General features: G+C 42.0%; 1 protein-coding gene across 2 annotated transcripts in view; it reads left to right on the top strand.

Annotated features, from left to right (window-relative positions):
• Window positions 1–412: 412 nt before the first annotated feature.
• CEMIP2 (cell migration inducing hyaluronidase 2) overlaps window positions 413–20,499 on the top strand; it is a 52,386-nt gene continuing 32,299 nt past the window's right edge. The window contains exons 1-4 of one of the 2 annotated variants that reach the window (XM_074931909.1): window positions 413–549; window positions 12,579–12,915; window positions 17,612–17,752; window positions 18,282–18,843. In XM_074931909.1, the coding sequence (XP_074788010.1) occupies window positions 12,591–12,915; window positions 17,612–17,752; window positions 18,282–18,843 (1,028 nt within the window). In that variant the 5' untranslated portion in view covers window positions 413–549; window positions 12,579–12,590. Of the gene's footprint in view, window positions 550–12,578; window positions 12,916–17,104; window positions 17,186–17,611; window positions 17,753–18,281; window positions 18,844–20,499 lie in introns of those variants that run through there. The other variant, XM_074931911.1, reaches the window with a different exon arrangement.

Below are 20,499 nucleotides of genomic sequence, written 5' to 3'. Positions count from 1 at the left end.
GAGGAGAGCCGTGGGTCGGGGCAGGGGTGCGAAGTGCCCCGTGCCTGCCCCCACCGCCCTCCCCCGGGGGCGGGGGGAGGCGCGACCCAGCCTCTTCCCCGAGGGTGGGCGGGCTGGCGCTGCTGCGGTCCCGCCGGGCCCCGGGTGGCGGCCGGGCCCCGGGTGGCGGCCGGGCCCCGGGTGGCGGCCGGGCCCCGGGTGGCGGCCGGGCCCCGGGTGGCGGCCGGGCCCCGGGTGGCGGCCGGGCCCCGGGTGGCGGCCGGGCCGGGCGGTCCCGGCACAGAGCGAGGGGCGGTCGGAGCGGCCCTGCTCCTCCCCCGGCGCGGGGGCGGGGGGCACCGGGAGGCGGGGCCGCGGCGGCGGGGCGCAGCCGCCTCCTTTTGGGGCCGAGGATCGTCGCCCCGGGGGGGCTGCGGCCGCTGCCAATTGCGTAAGGGCGGCAGCCGGGGCGGGGAGCGGCGAGTAGCCGGGCGGCCTCCCGCCGTGTCGGGGCAGGGAGCGCCATGCCGCCGCCCTGAGCGCGCCGCCGCCGCGCCGGGCCGGGCCCAGGTGAGTGCGCGCCCGGCCGGGGCCGGGGAACGTCGGGGCCGGGGCTGGCGACGCAGGCGAGCTGCCGGGCGCGGGCCGGCCTGACGCGCTGCCCGGCCGGCCGCTGCGGAACCGGCCTCTTTTGTTCCCGGGGCCGGCGGGAGGGGAAAGAAGAGAAGAGGGGCGGGGAGGGGAGGGAGCGGGGGTGGCGGGGCGGGCAGGGCTGGCGACGGGCGCAGCCGCAGCTCCCCGGAGGATCCGCCTGCTCCGCCCGGGCCGTGCGAGCGCGTCCGGGGCGCCGTGTGCCGTGTGTCCCCCCGCCGTGTGCCGTGTGTCCCCCCGCCGTGTGCCGTGTGTCCCCCCGCCGTGTGCCGTGTGTCCCCCCGCCGTGTGTGTCGGCAGGTGTGGGCTCCGCGCCCGTGCGCGGGGCCTGCTGGCAGGTGCCCCGGTGGGGGATGCGCGCTGGCAGAGGTTTCGTCGCTGCTGTGAGCGCTCCTGGTCAGATGCTCCCGGAACCACGCCGGGAAGCACGGCTAGGCTCGGACCGCGCCCACGGCAGTAACCCCGCAGGGACCTGTGCCGGTAGGCAGCCCCGAGTGCCTGGGTTACTGCGGGTTGCTTTTCCTGCGCCGGCTACTTCACTTGCCCAGAGGCACGGGAAAAAAAAGAAAGTGGGAGTTGTGTATCTCAACCCTTCTAATAAAAAAGGGTGTGTGGTGATGAATGCACTGCATTTGTGCTACATCACAGTTTAGATGAGGGATGTGTGCTGAAGATGCTATACTTGTTTGTATTTTAAATGTGAATTAGTGACACGGATTCTTTAAAAGGAAGAGATTTTATATTCGCGAGTAGTCATAAAAAAGAAACAGTGCCTGGGGCTTCACAAAGACAATGCAATAAAGAAGATAAAGCAGTACTTAACATTTTTGTGTGGCATCAATGCAAGTTTTGCTGAATCACAGAAGATTTGTAACATTTTATCTACATTCTTAATATGAAATGACCCACGCAGCAGTAGGGAGGAGGGGAGGTTCATCTTTGTTCTTGGGAGTCTGTAGCTCTCAGAGGTGCTTTGTCTACACAGATCCTGCGCACTGCTTGCACGAATGTGAAATCTGCCAGATCAAGCTTGTTGGGCCTGCTCCTCTTGATCTCTCCCTACTAACGCATCCAGCAGAGTGTACGCCAGGGATTCAAGCTAGGTGAAGTGTCCAGAAGAATAACATTTTTATGTAAAGCATAAGTAATGCCCCCAGCTACAAAAAGATTCAGGAAGAAAAAGAAGAAACTGGAGGAGGAAAGGACAGGGGGATGAAGATAAGAAGACTGTTGTGGGGTTCCTGCTAAAGTGAGATTGCTGAAGTGTCTTCTGAAATTTAGCATCTGACCTGAACAGTAGCTGTGGAATGTGCTGGTTTGAGAAGTGGATGGATGTTTTTTCAGTGGCAGACTGTATGTTTTTTTCTAATTACGAACATCAGCGCTTTAGCCCCACAATATTTTGTGGGCAAAGCGGTGGTGAGAGTTGGCTGGAAGCTTTTAACCTGTTCAACAGACATTGCTAATTGGTGAAGACACTAAAACAATAGAGAATGGTGATCCCTGTGTGGAAAAAACGTTGTTTTCGTCAGGCCCTGTAAAATCCACTAAAGATTTCCCAGCTGTAACTGGTCCCATGACTGGAAGAGTTACCATTTGGTGACATGGTTCACATTTCTTTCCAGTTGACAAACCAGGGGATGGGGCAGGGGACCAAAAACGCTGGTTTTCCTCTAAGGCGTGAATATAAGAAAAAGCACGGCACAAGGAGATCTACTTCTCCTAGAAGCTTGAAGAAAAAACTGTGGGACTTCCTCAGTTATTTTACAGCTTGGCTTCATTTTTTTTCTTTTTTAAATCTCAGCTGATACATATTTGAATAGTTTGAACTTGAAATGAGGTTAGAAGGTTTTATTTCCTTGAGTAAATGATAGGGTGCAAAGGGACAGGTGCTTTTCAATCTGATTTAAATACTTGAAAATATTCTTATCACCAAAGGTGCAAATAGATGCCTACATACCTTAGACAATCTGGACTAGAAACGTTCTTTAATTACAGGTAATTTATTAATTTGTTTTTAATACCAAGGCCAGTCATTAACTTCCTTTATCAGGTGTCCAGTGTGTTGACAAAACATCTTTAATAGTTTTAGCATACTATTTTTGTGCATTTTTAAATAAGTCAGTTCACTTTCTGGGTGTGGAAGTCTTGTTTGCGGAAAGTGAACAGTGTTCTGCGGGCCATTATTTTTCCTCCAGGTGAGCAAGTAAAGATGGCTATTAGAAATGTCAAGGATGTTATTCAGTGACTGAATTATGTCTATCTTACTTGTCGAGTATGAGGTAACCTTTTGTTTCTTAACTCATGTGAAGCACTGACCACCATCTATGCTGGCAGCAGAGCACCACCTCCTCTTTGTTCTGCCTTGCACAGGGGAGAGGGGGAGCTGGGGAGGAGGGGGAACCTGTTCCCCAGTGTTTGCTGGGGGCTGATGCTACAGCCCCCACAGCTGTAGAATTACACCCCTGCTACTGCTGCCCCACAGCTAAAGGAACTCCTCTGCTGATGGGGCCACATCATGCATCTCTGCAAGGAAGCTTGTCCCACAGTACTTGGCGACAACTCCATTCCTCACCTTCTGTGTGCTTGCACCAATGATTTAAAAACTGCTGACAGAAATCAGTGGGAAAATAATCATCCAGTAAATGTAACTTTTTATATATTAAAAAATTATATGGTAGGAGCATAGTCTGAAGTATATTTTGTAAAGTACCTTCTCTTCATTAGCAAACCAGTTCTATAAAATCACCTAAAGGATACATCAAAACATGATTAAAGTCTGTACTGTAATTTACAGTTTCTTGTTTGAGACTAAATCATAATTAGACTTGATCCATTCTCAGCTTATTTTTACTAAAAGGGATTTCACTACTGATTTAATAGATATGTTTTTGGCAAGACAAATGGGAATGACTTGTTTGTAGATGTGGGTGTAGAAATCCACAGAAATAGTTTCTTGGAATAGTAATACTGAGAAAGGAAATGGAGGAGTGGAAAACTATATACCTTGAAGAAAGATGTGAGGGAGTTAAGTGATGTATTTGCCAATATGGAAAGGAAATACTGAAGACATTAAAGAATGCATACTTCAGAACTTGTAACTGATTTATTCCTATGTTGTGAAGTAGGTTAACAAAAGGGAATATATGAACAGCTCTTCTATCTTTTTGGTGCATGGAATTAAGAAGGAGAAAAAAAAAAAAAAAGAGTACTTCAGTCCTGCAAAATGACTAGCTATACCTGGCAGGATATTGCAGGGCTTGGCTGTTGGGTGCAAAGTTCTTGGAGTTTCCTGGAAAGGAATTTACCACAGTAATCCAAAATATGAATGCAGCCACCAGCTCAGCAGAATACATACTTAATGGTAGATTAGAAGGCTTTGTTTTGCTTTTTGAAGACTTGCTTCTGTTTTAAGGTATCCCAGATATGCTGTTTGTGATTTTTATAAACAGGAAATGATGGGAAATTATTTTCTTGTCTAAAATTATAAAAGAGTTTTGTGTTGTGTAAGTTATATCACTGTATCTTATTCACCAAGCTCTCAACTCACGTAGTTCTTTCTGCGACTCCTGTGATACTGTAGAGCCATAGATGATGTTTACATTCAGACATACAGTCAAGTTATCCTGCATTACCTTAGCTGTAAAAACTCTTTTCACAAGACTGTTACTTTTAAGGCTTTGTGCTCTCGCAGATTTAGCTGGTATGTGCTCTACCATTCTGTGGGAGGCCACCATTCCTACAGCAAAATGAAAACTGTTCCCGTGTTTCAGCTACAGTATGTCAGTGTGGCACCTTAATTTAAGCCATCAGGTAAAGGTGCCTTTTGTGCTGATAATGTCAAGAGACAATTGTAGTGGCTGAGCTGAGGGGGGATTTGACCCTTATAGGAGGAGGTGATTTTGGGAAAGTGGGGGCAGAAGATGACAGTTAAATGTGATCTTAAATCCTAGTAGAAGAATGGCCACATCATATCAGACAAAGTGTCCATCCACACAATTACCCAATGTCTGACAGTGATGAGTAACAGATGTCTGGTAAAAATACAACATAATGATACTACTGCTTCCAGCCTCCAGAAGCTTATGGTTCAAGGACTTCTTAAGCTTGAGGCAGTGTTATTTATGCAACAATTCTCAAATTACTTACCTTTTGTGACCTCATTGCTGTTTGAACCTACATAAATTCCTGAAGTTCATAGCATCCAGTACTGAGTCAGGTTCAGAAACATCTGTTGTTTTTTTTTTTTCTTGGAAGACACATGAATAGTCTTTTACATTCTCATCAGTACTTCTGACTGTATGGACCTGTGTCATATATCCTCTATCTTAGTCATCCTTCTCCAGGACTAAGAATCCTTTGGGGGTTCACATAGCTAAGAGGTGCTGATGTCACAGCTGTTTGCTCAGCGGATGTGATTTGGAGCTCTTAGCTTAATTATCTTTTAATGCAAACTCATTTGACTTGGCTCATACGAGTGCAAGACAACTCTAAAAGAATGTGGGTGTGCAGCTACAGCTATTCAGCTTCTCAAGCAGCATTCTTTTCTTTGTGGCTGTTGCACAGTTTAAAAACTGCAGAGGTAATCCTTCAAGTAAGCAGAATAAGGACTGGCATATAATTTACTAAAATTTGAGTTGGACTGAAAAAAAATTACAAGAACATGAGAGCTTGACCTGAGAAGAAAATGAGGGTAAGTAGGAAGAACCAGGATGAAGAAGAAAGAAATGCATATACTGATATGGAAGAGAGCATGCTATGCTACTGATGCATGTTTGAAATATAATTAAACGTGACAACCCACTGATTATTACATGATTCTCTCTGAATGCTCAGGAGTTTCTTGAAGTATTAATGCTAATGTCTGTTGACCGAAGCTAAATACGGGATCTTCTCCCCGCAGCCGGTTACATTCTGTACTGTCGTATATACTTATAATGTATTTATGAAAGCTTTTCTAATTTAATAAGAAGAAAATAGATACCTAATCTCACCTTCCTTCTCTTGAATGGATTGCAGGCCAGAACTCTCTTTTATCAGTGACTACAGATAGTACCAGAACAGGACTTCACCTCTCTGAAATGTATTGCCATTACATAGAAAATTCTTCTGCAGTGAAGTCCTAAGCTGTAGCTGTTTTGGATGGGATTTGTGTTCTTCTAGAGACTGTAGATAACTGTAGATACCACTTCTTATCATCAATATGAGAAGCAGTTTAAAAACATTTTTTCCCCTGTTTTTATTTTTTTTTCCCTACCATCTTCCTTAGGTTCTCTAAGATAAGTGCTGCAAATCTGTTATTTTCACATGGAAGCTGTGGACTTAAACAGAGCTATTTATTTGCTTAAAAGTAGGCTTGTACTCACATGCATTGCTGAGCTGAAGGAGACCGAAGTATTCTGTAAACTAACCCTCACAATGTCCCTGTGAGTCTAGTGACTGGTTTTTTTCTCATGTTACAGGCTTGAGGCCCAAATAAGCTGTGGCTCACGCAGCAAGCTAATGGCAAATGCGTGATTAAAATGCAAGTTTCCACTCTTGATCTCTTAGGCAAGTTATCGAATCTTTCATTTCTGAAAATTAGAGAAACAGTAAAAATTATTCCATTCACTATTGGCTATTCACTATTGCCTATTTCAGCAGATGTGCTGTATTTTCTAGTGTGTTTTCAGGGATCCTCTGTATTTAAGTCATTGGTAGATTCACTTGTATGCAAAGAAACAAATGGTTTCTGAATTATTTCTTCCAGCAGAACATGCTATAGTTTTTAGAGTGAATGAAAAACAGAGTACCGTTCCCTAATTTGTAAGTGATTTATAAAGAAAAACTGCGGCAAAAAGAAATAAACAGGAAAAAAATTTAAGTCACTGAAGTGTCAGGCATCATTTTAGATACACAGACCACAGTTCAGTGCTGTGGCTTCTGGCTTATATTTCTTTGTTTCAGTGGGCAAGGTCTGAAGATGTTATAAATGTATAAGAGCAGACTGAAAATAGCAGTGTTTTGAGATCAGTTAAGAACACCTTAATGCTTGCAGGATAATATTTGGTGTCCAGGATCTGGAAAAACTCCAACACATTCCATCAGTCTCTGCAGAAGACCTATGAAAATCCCCAAATTTTGTACATGAACTTTTGAAAAGTTTGATAATTCATCTGCTGCATTAAATGTTTTCCTGACAATTATATAAAATGAAACCACGAGACTGCTACAGAGCTCATTCACACAAACTGTGGATGAAGGATAAAAGGCCAGTTTTCATCGGAGAGGGAAGCCGTTTTCCTTCTACAAAACCCCACTTTGCCTCTGATCTTTCATCCTTAATGAAAATCTACCAGATGCCTTCAGAAGAGGCTAGGAACTAGATTCTTCTGTATGCTGTAAGCCATGAACCCGATAGTGGTTTTGCTTGACATGCTGTAATGTCATACTAGTTCCCACAGACAAACTCATATTCCATGGGCTATAAATTACCTGTGCCCTTCCCTTAGGAAGCAGTCTTATCATCATCCTCTCCCCTCCGCCCCAGCATCCTTTCTAATCTGTAGCTAATAATTCAATTGTTTTGCATACCACTTAAACATGTGTAATTAAATTTTCCCTACTTGTATATAGGTTTGAAATTTGCTTCTGACCTGTGGAGATACTTGTGTGGTCAGATTTCTTTAGACCAGTTGATGAACATTACTTGTACAGACCTTCTCTGACACTGTAAATATTATGCATGCTTGCACTTCTGTCTCTTGATCTGTGGTACTTTGGAAAGACTTGTTTTAGGAAATGTGGTCCTCAGCTAAAATAGTTTCTAGTGGTTGTGTATCATACAATTTTGTGCGTTTTCTGTGTACCAAAAAATTCAGTAAAAATTAATAGTTGCTGCACAGAAAATTCAGAAAATCTGGTGCAATATAATTTATGTTGGACAAAGCTTTATAATTCTTACCATGTTTGTAACTGTCACTGACTTGCTGTTTTCTTCTGATCTACTTCTGAAACTGCTGGGGAAGGGAGAAGCCTCAGGTGGCATACAGCAAATGGTGTATGTGATGGAAGATGTCTAGAGTTCTTACACTTTTTTAAGTCAGCTGGAATTTTTCAGGCTGTTATAAATATTGTGATTTCCAAGTTATTTAAATGTGTTTTACTGTGCACATATTCTTTCCAGCTTTTGCACCCGCAGATGGAAAAGTAGATTCCTACAAACATGCTGTCTGTTATCATAGTGAATTGGTGTAATTTCAAAGCAAGGCAGCGGAAGAAAATGTAGAACCAGATAGGAGACCCGGTGGGCACCCCATGTGTCTGCTGGAACCATTAAACTTCTTAATGGTGAGGTTAAAATTTGTGGAACTGGGAACTTCTAAGGTGCTTGAAACATTCTGAAATTGGTATCTTTGTTGTAGTTGACCATCTTGGAGGTTTGTAAATGTGTTCATGTCATACTTTGGGAGTTTGCTTTACACCACTTTCTGTTCAGTAATTGTATCTACTTAAGAGCTTTTTAATACTGACTTCTTGTCCCTTTGCCTTCTCTTGGGTTTCTCACTGCTCTTTGATCTCATACCAGACAAGCACCTGTGCCAGGAAAGCAGCAGTAACCAGTGTGGTGCTGCATGGGGAAATACTTTTCTTGATGAGTGTGGTTTTCCCCCACCCCTCCTCAGTCTTTCCTTAATGGTGATTATACACTCTGAGATTAAACAGTGTGGTAATAGGTAGCAGTACAGCTGGTGGTGTTTGATAGCCCAGAGCAACAGAAATGGGGTTTCTTCTAGTTTCTCTTATGGTTTATTTTTGGGACCTGTGAATTATGCATCCTTAAAATATGCTTTAAGGGAAGCATTAATTTCTTTGCACTGTATGGAAGTAAGCATACTTTGTTTACAAAGTTTTGTGAAGGTGCAAGGGTGTGGAAGTTTTCTAGCATGTTTGACATGCTCTGTTACACTAAGCATTTGACAGTAGAAGAGTGTGAAATGTCTTAGGATGTTTCTCATGTTTTGGGTGGTGTCAGGTGATGTTTTGAATTACCTCCTGAAAGAATCTGATTCCTTTCCAGGAAACCACCCCCAAACCGAGTAACAGATAAGCATGCCACTCATTTCTGAGCACACACTCATGTCTCGGGAGGTTCAGATGTTATCCCTTGGTTGTACAGTGCATATGTTTCTACTTTTTTCCAGCGTGGAACAATGTGGTTTGTATGAGTGTGTAGTAGTGGCACAAGCTAAAAGTGGTGAAGGAATACATGAGGCGGAGACTGGAGATGTTGCAGCCTGTTTAGTGGCTCGTTGCTGTCTGCCTGCTGGGGTTTCCTGTCCACACAGCTCAGATACTGTGTTGGCAGAGCCAGACTTGGGCGTAATCACTGTTTTTACTTAGACACTGTGCAAAGCACACTTTTTTTTTTTCTTTTAAGGTAGTTTAAACTGAATTGGCTGATGTGATGAGTAGAAGTACTTGGTTGCAGAAATCTGGATTGTGTGGAGTAGTACTATTCTTGCAGAAGAGTGAAATGCAGATAGTGTAGCCTTCCAGCAGATGGGTGGTAACAAGTACAGAGTGGGCTGATGCATCTGAGATGCTCTAGCCAAATCCATGCATTGGAAGCTTCCCTGGTGCTGGTGAGCTGGAAGCACACATTTTCATGTGGCCCTGACAAAAAGCTGTGGTGAATAATGGGTTTGAAAATACTGCATAATACCCTGTTGAAGGCTAAAGGGTGAGAAGTTTGGGAATACTGAGGTAGCAACCTGCCTAAATGGCATGGCAAATAACGGATTTGTACAGACTGAATTATGTGTAACTCTGTTACATAAGGTAATCGGTTGTATGTTGTGCAAAAACTTGACTTTTCCTGAAATCACTCTGAAGCAAGCTGCAAAGTAAAATACTGCATCACTCTGTATACTACAGTACAGTTGTAAAAGTGGTGAAGTTCTTGTCTAGGACTGCACTACTGGGAGGAGATGCCCAGACAATGAGCTCCTGTAGGAGACCTTCTACTTCTGTGGGTTTAGGACTAAGAGCCTGATGACCAGAGCCAGTCCTCTCTGGTCTTTTTAATTGCTAATCGTCTCCTGGGGCCTTTTTATTTTATTTTTTTTTTAAAAAAGAAGGAATACATCATAGGCACAGGTCAAAGGGAAATGGCAAACCTTGGGTGGAGAAAGGAAAAAGCATAACATGGAAAAATTCAGGTGCATAGGAACTTCCAAGGAATTGCGGTATTTAAATAGTTCAAATATATTTTTTTTTCTTTTTTCCCCCCTCGCATTTTACTCAAACTGTATTTGTGTAACCACATAACCACAGTCTCTAGGGCATAAGTGGCCATATAGCCAATGACTACACTTGTATTTGGGTGGTGCTATGTAAAGACTTCCACAGGGTGGGAATAAGCAAGTCATTAATTTCAATTATATTATCAATGTGTCTTCATTTTAAAGAAAAAACACTATCTGCTCTACAGAATAGAAAAATCCTTCAGCTAGAGATTTTCAAGTAACACAGGAAGGGGGAAGGAAGTGTTGAAATGGTTACTGCTGTTGTAATGGAAAAACTTTATAGTAAATCATTTGGTTGTGCTATCTCCTTATGGCTTTGTTTAATTATTTTTATTTTGTAATGGGTAAGACAGTGATTCTGCAGCCTTTTTTCCACCTGTCCTTGGGGTGACCTGTGTTTGCACATGAGTAGGATAGTTGGAATACTTTTACAGTTTGTTAAATGAGGCTTGCAAACAAGGTGGAATGCCTTGTACAAAGCAAAATATGCTTGAAATATGACACAAGTGTTTTTGATGTCTGTTGTAATGAATGACCTCTCTTTAAAGGGCTAGCAGTACTTAAAGAGCCTTAGTAGGCAAAATTGTGGTAAAATTATTTTGTGAAAGTAAGTTAAGTTTTGCATAACTTAGTGGCTTTAGTTGATATAGCCAAGCAATTAACAAACTTGTTAATACTTTGTATCATGTTATAATGAACACTCTGTAGTCATTTTGTCAGTGTGAAAGATAAATGCCATATTTGAAAACTTTTAAACCAAGTTTAAGGAGTTGGGGGGCCAAACCATAAAAAAATTCAATGCTGGATCAGTTTTCTTTAAATTTTTAATTAAAAAAATACTTCAGTATTTGTTTCAGCTAGACATGAATACTGCTTTTGATTTAGTTGAAAAGCTCCTCCTCTACTCAGCTTTTAACACCACTTCTAAAACATAGAAATCATTGAGTTTTCACTGCTGAAAGATGATTAGTTGAATATAAAAGCACATGTGGTGAAAGCAAGCTGTTCCACAGTGCTCATAGTGTATTGTGCAGTTAAGTTTGAGAGCAGAGGATTTGGTTTGGGAAACTAAGTTTCTTAAAGAACAGAAGGGAGAACGGTGAAAATTGATTTGCTACAATGAACAGGTGCAAGAAACACTGCTGGAGGACTTGCTGTAATTTTGCACTCTGGTATAGCTACTCCAGTTAATGTTTTCATTAATGTTTCAGTGCCTTTATTGTCATTGTGTGTGCATCTGGAGATACATTGGCTCTCGTGAAAGGGTAATCCAGTCTGTTTAATAACAACTCTTTTGCCTTGAAAGAGTGAAATATCAGACTGTGCAGCATGTGAGACAAAAGATTCCTTTGGTACTTCTCAGAATAAGATTAGTTATCATGTTTCTCCTTCACCAGCGTGCCTGGCACTTCAGAGTATAGCTCAGACTTCCCTTTGTTAATGGAAGAGAAAGAGGATCTTTATGCTCTTCTGATATTGGTAGTTTTTATTTTCATAATTCATTTTGCTATTAATACACATGATTTATGCCTAAATCCCCTTCAGGATTTGGTTTAGAAAGTTAGGTTTCAGTTAACTGAAACATGAGCAGTCTTCTCAAAAAATCCCATCCTTAAGAAATGTTAATTTCAAAAAAACTCCCCAAACATGCCAACTTTGTGGATACTCCATACAATACAACACAGTTGACCAGAAAGCCTGAGAAAACAGTCAGATGCGGTTTTGCGTCTCTTAAAACAAACCAGAAAACTGTGGTTGGTTACAACTGCTGGTGAGGGTGGGCCAGGCAGCGATGGTTTTGGTAGGCTTTCCTCATTGGCTGCTTCAGAAAAAGATGGAAACAACACTAGTAACCTACATAAAAGTAGCATCCGCTTTTGGGTGATAGGTGCAGAGAACTGGAACAGTCATGTTTTGTGTTCAAACCCAGGCATCTCAGCAACAAGAAAAACCATGAGGTTTGCTGAACAAGGTGCAGATGACTTTCCTACAGGATCATTCCTGATGCACCTTTACTAGCAAGTGAATCCTGCTGTGAGAAAATTTGTGGGCTCTATATGCCTCAGCTAATTAAAAGTGTTGACTAAGTTTCATCAGAGTGAATATAAAGAAATTTGTGTTTGATATTTTACAAATTAAATTTAAATTATTTTTGTTACTTACAGTGTGGGAGGAAGGCTTGTCTCTTTCAGCTTCTTTTCCATAAAGGAAAACAGTGAGGAGTTTGTTCAGCTTCTGAGTGCAGAAGAAATATATTTAGACATTCTTTGCATAACTGTGGGGAGGAAGGGGTTGCCTGCTTTCTCATTGTTCAGTTTGTTTCTTAATCACATTATACAAGTTTACTGTGAAAACACTGAAAAAAATACCTAGTGGAACTACAAAGAAATGGTCTGTGCTGTACTGTGTTCCCATAACAAATGCTTTTGAGTTAATTTTGTTGAAGATATATGTACTGTTGTTTCAAGCTGTTACACCATGGCAAATGACAGGTAGCAACTGAGTGACTGATACATTGTAAATAGCCACAGTTTCCGTGATTGTTCTTAAGAAGGCATGTGGCTTAAAACTGCTCTTTGTTTCTTTTTTTTCTTTTATGTATCATACCTGTATTCTGAAAGTCTGTCTCTTATTTTTTCCCTGTGTGTGTGCGTGTTCCAGTGACTTTATAACATGCAAGACACTGATGCGAGGGGGAGTTCCCCTGCTTTCCTCCGGCCTCAGAACGGGAGCAGTCACAGGTCTTCGGGGTACATCCCGGGGAGAATTGCCCCTCTCCGTCCCCCACCACCTTCGCAGAGCCATGCTGCAGCCGAATTTACCTCTGCAAGACAGGAAGCCCGGACAAGACTCCCGTCCTTACCAGTGGATCAGCACCGCCGCCAGGCAGAAGCCAACAGGCATAAAAATACTCTCATTTGCTTTTCCATTTCTAGCCTTTCACTTTTTATTGCACTGGGGATTTTTTTGGGAATAGCTTCAAAATATGCTCCAGATGGTAAGTTCTTTTGCAAACAAAATTATCCTAGAAGTTATGGTCCCTGTGAACATAATTCAATAATTCATCATTGGGAGTAGTGTTAGAAGTGCAAAAATAGGACACTTACTGCAATTTTAACATGGAATAAAGCAGTTTTGGGGGCTAAATTTAGCTTCTTTTTCTGTTATCAGTGTCATTTTTATATATTTTTACTGTGAATAATTTGATTTACTTACATGAAACAAAAAGGCATAGCAGTAAATAAAGACTGCTAGTGAAGGGGAAAGAACCATGAGTGTCGTAGAAGTGTGATTATTTTTGTCTGCAGAAGAAGCTGTCCGATATGTTCACAAATCACAGTCAGAATGAAATCCTGACTGTTTAAGCAGTATCTGCGGGAGGTAGTAAAAGAGTGTTCAAGTGAAAATGTTTAAAAATCCACCAGATTTTATATCAGCAGTATAAACAGTTTGCTTTGATTATAGACAAATTGGGCAGAGATCTTTTTGATCTATTAGCCCTGACTTTTTCCAGATAATCTTAGAAAACTAGGCAACTTTCATGGAATTTGGAAAACTTCCGAACTGTGTTAGAAGGTTATAAAGCATGAAAGGTGATGTGATTAACCACTGATCACTAAGTATACATTCCTCTGGTCAAGTACTTCTAGGAGTTGCTAAAGTTTGGTAGTATAGTTTGGAGCATGGGTTGTTTTGTTGAATTTGTTTTGAGGCAGAAGTCAGGTTTCTAAAAGCTAAACAGGGTTTTGAATTGAAACTGTTGGCTATTGTAAGACTTAGACTCCTCAGTGGCTTTTGGCACAGTAACTCAAAAGTTTCAGTTTCCAAAGTCAATGCAACACAGGCTGAACAAATTAGATAATCAATGAAAGATTTCAGATGAAAGTACAGAATGAGTGCACACATCTAACTGGAGTGTTCTTGGTGGTGGCTTGCCAAGATCTCTTCTTGGGTGAAGTTACTGAGTTATCTTCATAATTATGAAGGAAAACAAAAAAAAAAAACCCGAGGGAGTAGTAAATGGAAGGTTACGGCTATGTTGTGATCCAGATCACTGGTAACAGGGCATATCTGCAGTAAGTAAGTACTTCAGCCAAATTCAAGAGGAAGCTGAAGGGTGACTTAGCCAGTTGACTCTGAGAAGTACTTTAGGGGGGGGAAAAACCTTCCTGCTTTGATACCAAGAATTTAACTTAATTAACTAAAAGTTTTGGATTTTGATGATGGTTTTAGTAGAAGTGGGGTGTTATTGTGTGCTGTGGAATACATAAAATAATAGTCCCTTTATGCTTTGAAAGCTGATACTGTTAAGGAGGTGGCTTTGACTTTTTAAAAAATGTAGGCGGTTTTGGAATGGTTTTGCTTCATCTGCACTAGCTTATTCCAGAGGCATTGAGTTGTGTGGGTTTTTTGCACTTAATACGTGGTCAGCACATGGTTGATGGATCACCAGGAGTACTGAGTATGTTGCAGGAAGAGTTGCTGTGATTTAGTGGATGGGCTTTTTTTTTTTCCTACAGTAATGACTTACATAAGGGCTAAGGATTAAGCCAAGGTTGTGACCACTTTCCTTCAATGTCCCACTGCTTCCTGATGGAAGTTCAGGCCAGTTTTCAGCATTAATTGTTGCATTTTGTCTTTCTGCAGTTTCCCTGCATTATCTTTTAAAAAAACCCAAACACACACCTGTAGAATCCTTTGAGAACACTGGCACAAGAGAAACTCCTAGAGACACCGAGGGAAGGCTGAAATTTTAATCTTGTGGTATAGTTTTTGCAGCAACTCCACAAAAGTTTCCCAACAGGTTGAAATGTTAATATGCCTAGCTCCAACCTAGCACATGTGGTACTGCAGCCAATGACATTAGTTCCAGCTAGGTGTGTTCTTATGGGCTAATTGGAATTCCATATTGTCAGTACTTTTAATGGCTGTTTAAAAGGCAGTGGAGCGAATGTGACACTTAGTAGTAATTGTGTGTAAATCCTAAACCTCCGGCATATCTTCCCCAAAGGGAAAATGATACTTATCTGCATTTCTGTTCCTGCCTGTCAGCTAGTTTCTTTTTTTCATCCTTGCTTTTATCTTCCTGTCATCATCTTTTTTTCCTAAGGACTTCTGAACACTGAAGATCAGGGAGAGAGCACTGGAAATGCAATTTCCTTCCTGGTTTCCAGGGGCTTGTGCTGCAGGGTCAGGATGACAAGCTGGGAAGATTTTCAGGGAAAGGTTCTGCTTGGCCTTTGCAGCTCTTTACTGGAGTTTGCCCAGGGTAAACAGGATCCTCAGAAAATTTAGCTGCCAGACAGTGACAAACTTCTGCTAAGCATAATATAACACTGATAACTTTTTCCCAGAGGCCTTAAAAACTCCAGACTTGGTAGCTAAGCAGGTAGAAAGTAGCTCTTTAACTCCATCTTGAGAACCGTTTTCTGCTTTTTCTCCTGCCAAATTTCATATCCTTGTTCCAGCACATGGAAGGTTCTAAAATACTTTTTTTTTTTCAGGGTATTTTTTGGTTGTGGTTTTTTTTTCTTCACTTCATTTGCAAAAATATTACGTCCATCCTTCCCTGTCCCCAACTCTATTAGAAGCAACTAAACCTTAAGGAAAGCTGACCCATTTTTGCAAAAATTGCTCCGAAGCAGAGGCTTGACTTCAAAAGTTTTCAACATGAGTGGTTAAACTTGGCAAGGTCATACTACCTAACATTTTCTGGTCTATGCTTCTGTTTTCATTTAACCTTAACAGTAGAGGCAATGACTGTGGCCTGTAAAATCTAATCAGTAATTTTTGAGGTAGTATATGGTGAAGTACTAAATATTTCATGTTTCCCTGCAACCCACTGCAATTGCTAAGGGAGAATTTCAGAATACTCTTCGTGAGTACCTCTGATCTGCTTGTCAAAAAGTTGATCCACCATGCTTCAGAAGCATGCTTGCATTACAGGACTGTGTATTTCTGATGCTGATGCTTCCTTGCTGGATTGCAATGTACAATAGAGTTAATTTTTTTTTGTTACCGTGCTATACCTCTTCTTTCTGACTCAACAGAAGAGTTTAGGTTACTAGCTCTTCTCTGTGAATCATGCTAAGCAGAAATCATCAGGTTGCTGACTCATGATTTCCTCACATTGCCCTTTGCTACCAGCCAGGAAATACGTGTTTCTTCACTGTGCTTGTCCGCGGGGTGTGTGGGGGAAGGGGTTTAGTGGTTCTGCCTGAGTCAGGAAACAGACTTGCATTTATCTGATGAGTGCTCAGCAGTCCTGCTGATCGCAGTGCTTCTTGCTTTTTGGCTTTCCCTTATGTGCTGAATTTCATTTTCTAAATGCTGTCATCTTAGGATCCTCCCAAAAGGTGTTTTTTTATCTTTATATTACTACTTGGATGTCTTTTGCCTGTATGCAGTGCTGCTAATTTTTTCCCATTGGTAGTCAAATCTTGGTTTATGTGGGTTTCCTGAGCTGGAAAGGATTGAAATGTGGAGATTAATACCAAAGGAAAAACATTTCTGTCAGCAAAACTAAGGTTGGCTTGTGTTAAACTTGTGTATAGGTTTCACTTTCTTTAGATTTTGCAAGAATGGACTTTTGCCAATAGCTTTTTGCCCCCAAAGTTGCATTGCAGATGTGTGGGTGTGTTTCTCCAGAAGATAAGATGTGAAAAGGCTATTTTGACTTAGTCTCAGTCGGACTGCTAACCTGTTTGTTTTGGCATATTTTGGTTGTCGTTTGCTTAAGAAAAATATTTTCAGTCTGACTTTTCCTTGGGTTTTCTTACCAAAAGAATATCCTTCCCATTTCTGTACATACATTGTATGTCTATGCTGCTGCATTACTCAGCGGCTTAATATGCTAAACATATGTGTGCTGTAAATACTACATAGCTGTAACTTCATCTGAAATCACACAACCCTGTCACTTCTTGCTGCTGCTTCTCTTTTTGTGGCCTCCTAGGATGGTATTACTGCCAGTGTAGTGCCAGACAGACCTTCATCAGGGTTTCAGCAAGGGTTGCATCTGTTGCTTCTCTCTTGTGGTTTGTAGCCTGACATTTAAGCTGACTTCTCAAGGAGTACAAACTGTGAGTTTAGACCTAAATGTCTTGTCTCCCAGGAAACTGCTCTAACCAGTAAGGTATTTATACTAAATATACTAAGGATGTCTTGTCCTTCTTTATTCCTTATTTGCCAACCTACACTGAGTGATTTGGATGATTAAAAGCAAGAAGGGATCACTCGTTCTCACACAGGGAGAGACCTTGAGGGAGGTGAGGTATTTCGATACTTTACAATCATGTTAGCTGGCGTAGGTAACTGGTCTAGGACATCCAGTGCTCAGTGTGACTGCTGTGGATCTGAGTGCTTCCCCCTTACCTCTCCTCATTTACTGCAGGTGATGTAGAAAATCTTTAAAAAAAAATCAGGTGGCATTGTCAGTATATGTTGACAGTTCAGTCTGTGGTCATCAGCAGTTTAATTCAGTATAAGAATGCCTTCCAACCCTTGAGAGTTTAGCCACCTTTCAGGTATCTTTTTGGCTGCTCTAATACAAACAGTAACATCAGTGGCTGCACTATTGTAACCACAGAAGAAGGTGGGAATCCTTTGTGGGTGACTTCCTCGCTCGTGTTCATTTTAATGCTGCCTTGATTGATGTGATGATGCTTGTTTATAAAAGCTGAATTGTATTGCAGAGAATTGTCCCGATCAGAACCCTCGTCTTAAAAACTGGAGCCCTGGAAAAGATCCTGAAAAGAGAGTTTTTATCAAAAAGGGGGATTTGTTTCGTCTGAACTCGGATGCTACAGTACACTCCATAGTTATACAAGATGGAGGTATGAAGTGACAAGATGAACATGCTTCAGTTTACTGCATAGTTTTTAGTTCTGTGATTACATGAAAAACATATTGAAATATTATATTGCAGCTATTGACCAGTTCCCCTACTTCTACTTTTCAGCCTGCTACCAGGCCAGGGATATCATTAAAAAGATGAATGAACACTATGGAGTCTTTTCAGTGGAGCACTGACATGGTTTGCTGTAGGATATAGTAAAACAAGACTCATGTAGTAGCCTTCCTTGTACAAAATCTCTTCTGTTGTTGACTGTGGTATGATAGTAATTGTACCAAAATGATGGAAAAAATTGGGAATTAACTGACCAAATTCTTAGAAAGATAAATCACAATTGGTAGGAGTTACTTTCCCAAATATTCTTAAACATATACAAGAGTGTAAAGCTTAATTCATGGGTGTGGAAAAGAAATCTGTAATTTTTCTGTTGTTCTTAATGCAGAACTTGGTTCTTTGACCCTATCTGAATTTTGCTTTGACCTTACAGATTTTTTTTTTCTTTCTTTTAGGGCTACTTGTTTTTGGTGATGATAAAGAAGGTTCTAAAAACATTACCTTGAGAACTCGATTTATCCTGATAAAGGATGGTGGAATGCTTCATGTTGGAGCAGAGAAATGCCGCTATAAATCCAAAGCAACTATTGTTTTGTATGGGAAGTCAAACGAAGGTGCTGATGTGCCAGAATTTGGCAAAAAATTTATTGGTGTGGGCCCTGAAGGAACGCTGGAGTTGCATGGGCACCAGAAGTTATCATGGACTCTTCTATCAAAGACTGTGTATTTCTCAGGGCTGGCCTATGGTCATTATACATTTAAAAAGAATTTTTCTCGAGGACTAAATGTGAGAGTGATCGATCAGGATACAGCAGAGATTTTGGAAGTGCTGAAGTTTGATACTCATGAATTTTCAGAAGAAAGCTTGAAGCTCCAGAACTTATTGAAAACTGGAAGTCCTGGTCGCATTGTTGCTATTGCTGTAGGAGATTCAGCTGCTAAAAATCTATTGGAGGAAACCAGAGTGACTATTCAAAATCTTCTGGGAAGTAAGTTTGTCAGAGGATTGAGTTACAGGTAAATAAATTTATTTTCCCTTTTATGCTGAATAAAGATTAGATACATATTCTGCCACTTCTGGGGGATTTGTTAAACTTTGAATGTCCTTAAAGTCTTCAAAGGATTCTCTGTGTTGTGCATAGTACTGCAGTAGTAGTATTCAGTATTTTGATAGTGTAGAGACTGAGAGTTATAGGTATCTGTGTGATAGACTATTACTCATAATTGCTCTCTTTCACCGTTCTTTACAGAAATTAAAACTGGGTGCAGCAAGAAATTTTTCTTTGTTCAAACACATAGATAGGAAACAGTTGCTAGCTGAATTTTTAGTGTATGTTTGGAGGAGCAAGGAATGCCACTGTAGAAACAATACAGGGAAGGGGTGCTAATCCTGTATATCAAACAGCGTCTTATTCATACCTGTGCACTGTTGAAATAAAAGAACATTACCTTTCCACTGATTCTGCAAGGGAACTGATCTCTAAAAGTGTTATATCTGCTGGAAATACAACACAGTAGAACGAGACCAGTCCCGGAGATGAGACACCTGGAATGTGTGGGAGACAACTTTCTGACGCAGCTGGTGAGTGAACGGACCAGAGAAGGTGCCCTGCTGGATCTCTTCTTTGTGAACAGAGAAGGGCTGGTGGACGACGTGGAGGTTGGAGGTCGACTAGGGCACAGCAGTCATGAAATAATAGAGTTCTCTATTCCTAGAGAGGTCAGGAGAGAGCTAAGCAGGACTGACATCCTGGACTTCAGAAGGGCTGACTTTGTCTTGTTTAGGCACCTGCTTGAAAGGATCCCCTGGGAGACTCTCCTGAAGGGTATAGGGGCCCAGGAAGGCTGGGCACTCTTTAAGAAGAAAGTGTTAATGGCTCAGGAGCAGGCGGTCCCCAGGTGCTCTAAGAGAAGCGGAAGCCAGAGAAAACCACCCTGGCTGAACAGGGAGCTTTGGCTGCAACTCAGGGAGAAAAGGAGAGTTTACAGCCTTTGGAAGAAGGGGTTAGCCACTCACAGTGATTACAGAGAGGCTGTGAGGCTATGCAGGGTGGAAATCAGAAGGGCTAAAGCCCAACTGGAAATTAATTTGGCCTCTGCAATCAAGGATAACAAGAAGAGTTTCTATAAGTATGTCAGTAGCAAAAGAAAGTCCAGGGAGAGTCTCCATCCCCTGCTAGATGCAGGAGGAAAGATGGTAACAAGTGATGAGGAAAAGGCTGAGGTGCTTAATGCCTTCTTTGCCTCTGTCTTTAATAATAAGACTAGTTGTATTGAGGGAATCCAGCCTCCTCAGCCAGGAGACATAGACATAGACTGGGTGAAGGACTTCCCTGTAATCCAGGAGACATTCAGTGACCTGCTGCGTCACACAGACACGCACAAGTCTATGGGACCGGATGGGATACACCCGAGGGTGCTGAAGGAGCTGGCTGGGGTGCTCGCCAAGCCACTTTCTATCATTTACCAGCAGTCCTGGCTGACCGGGGAGGTCCCAACAGATTGGAAATTGGCCAGTGTGATGCCCATATATAAGAAGGGTTGGAAGAATGATCCAGAAAATTACAGGCCTGTCAGCTTGACTTTGGTGCCCAGGAAGCTGATGGAGCAGCTCATCCTGAGTAACATCACACAACACGTGCAGGACAACCAGATGCTCAGGCCCAGTCAGCA

The sequence above is a fragment of the Athene noctua genome, chromosome Z (genome assembly GCF_965140245.1).
Source record: "Athene noctua chromosome Z, bAthNoc1.hap1.1, whole genome shotgun sequence".
NCBI lineage: Eukaryota > Metazoa > Chordata > Aves > Strigiformes > Strigidae > Athene > Athene noctua.
The sequence above is the reverse complement of the archived record's forward strand: the minus strand, read 5'-3'. Positions and strand labels throughout refer to the sequence as shown.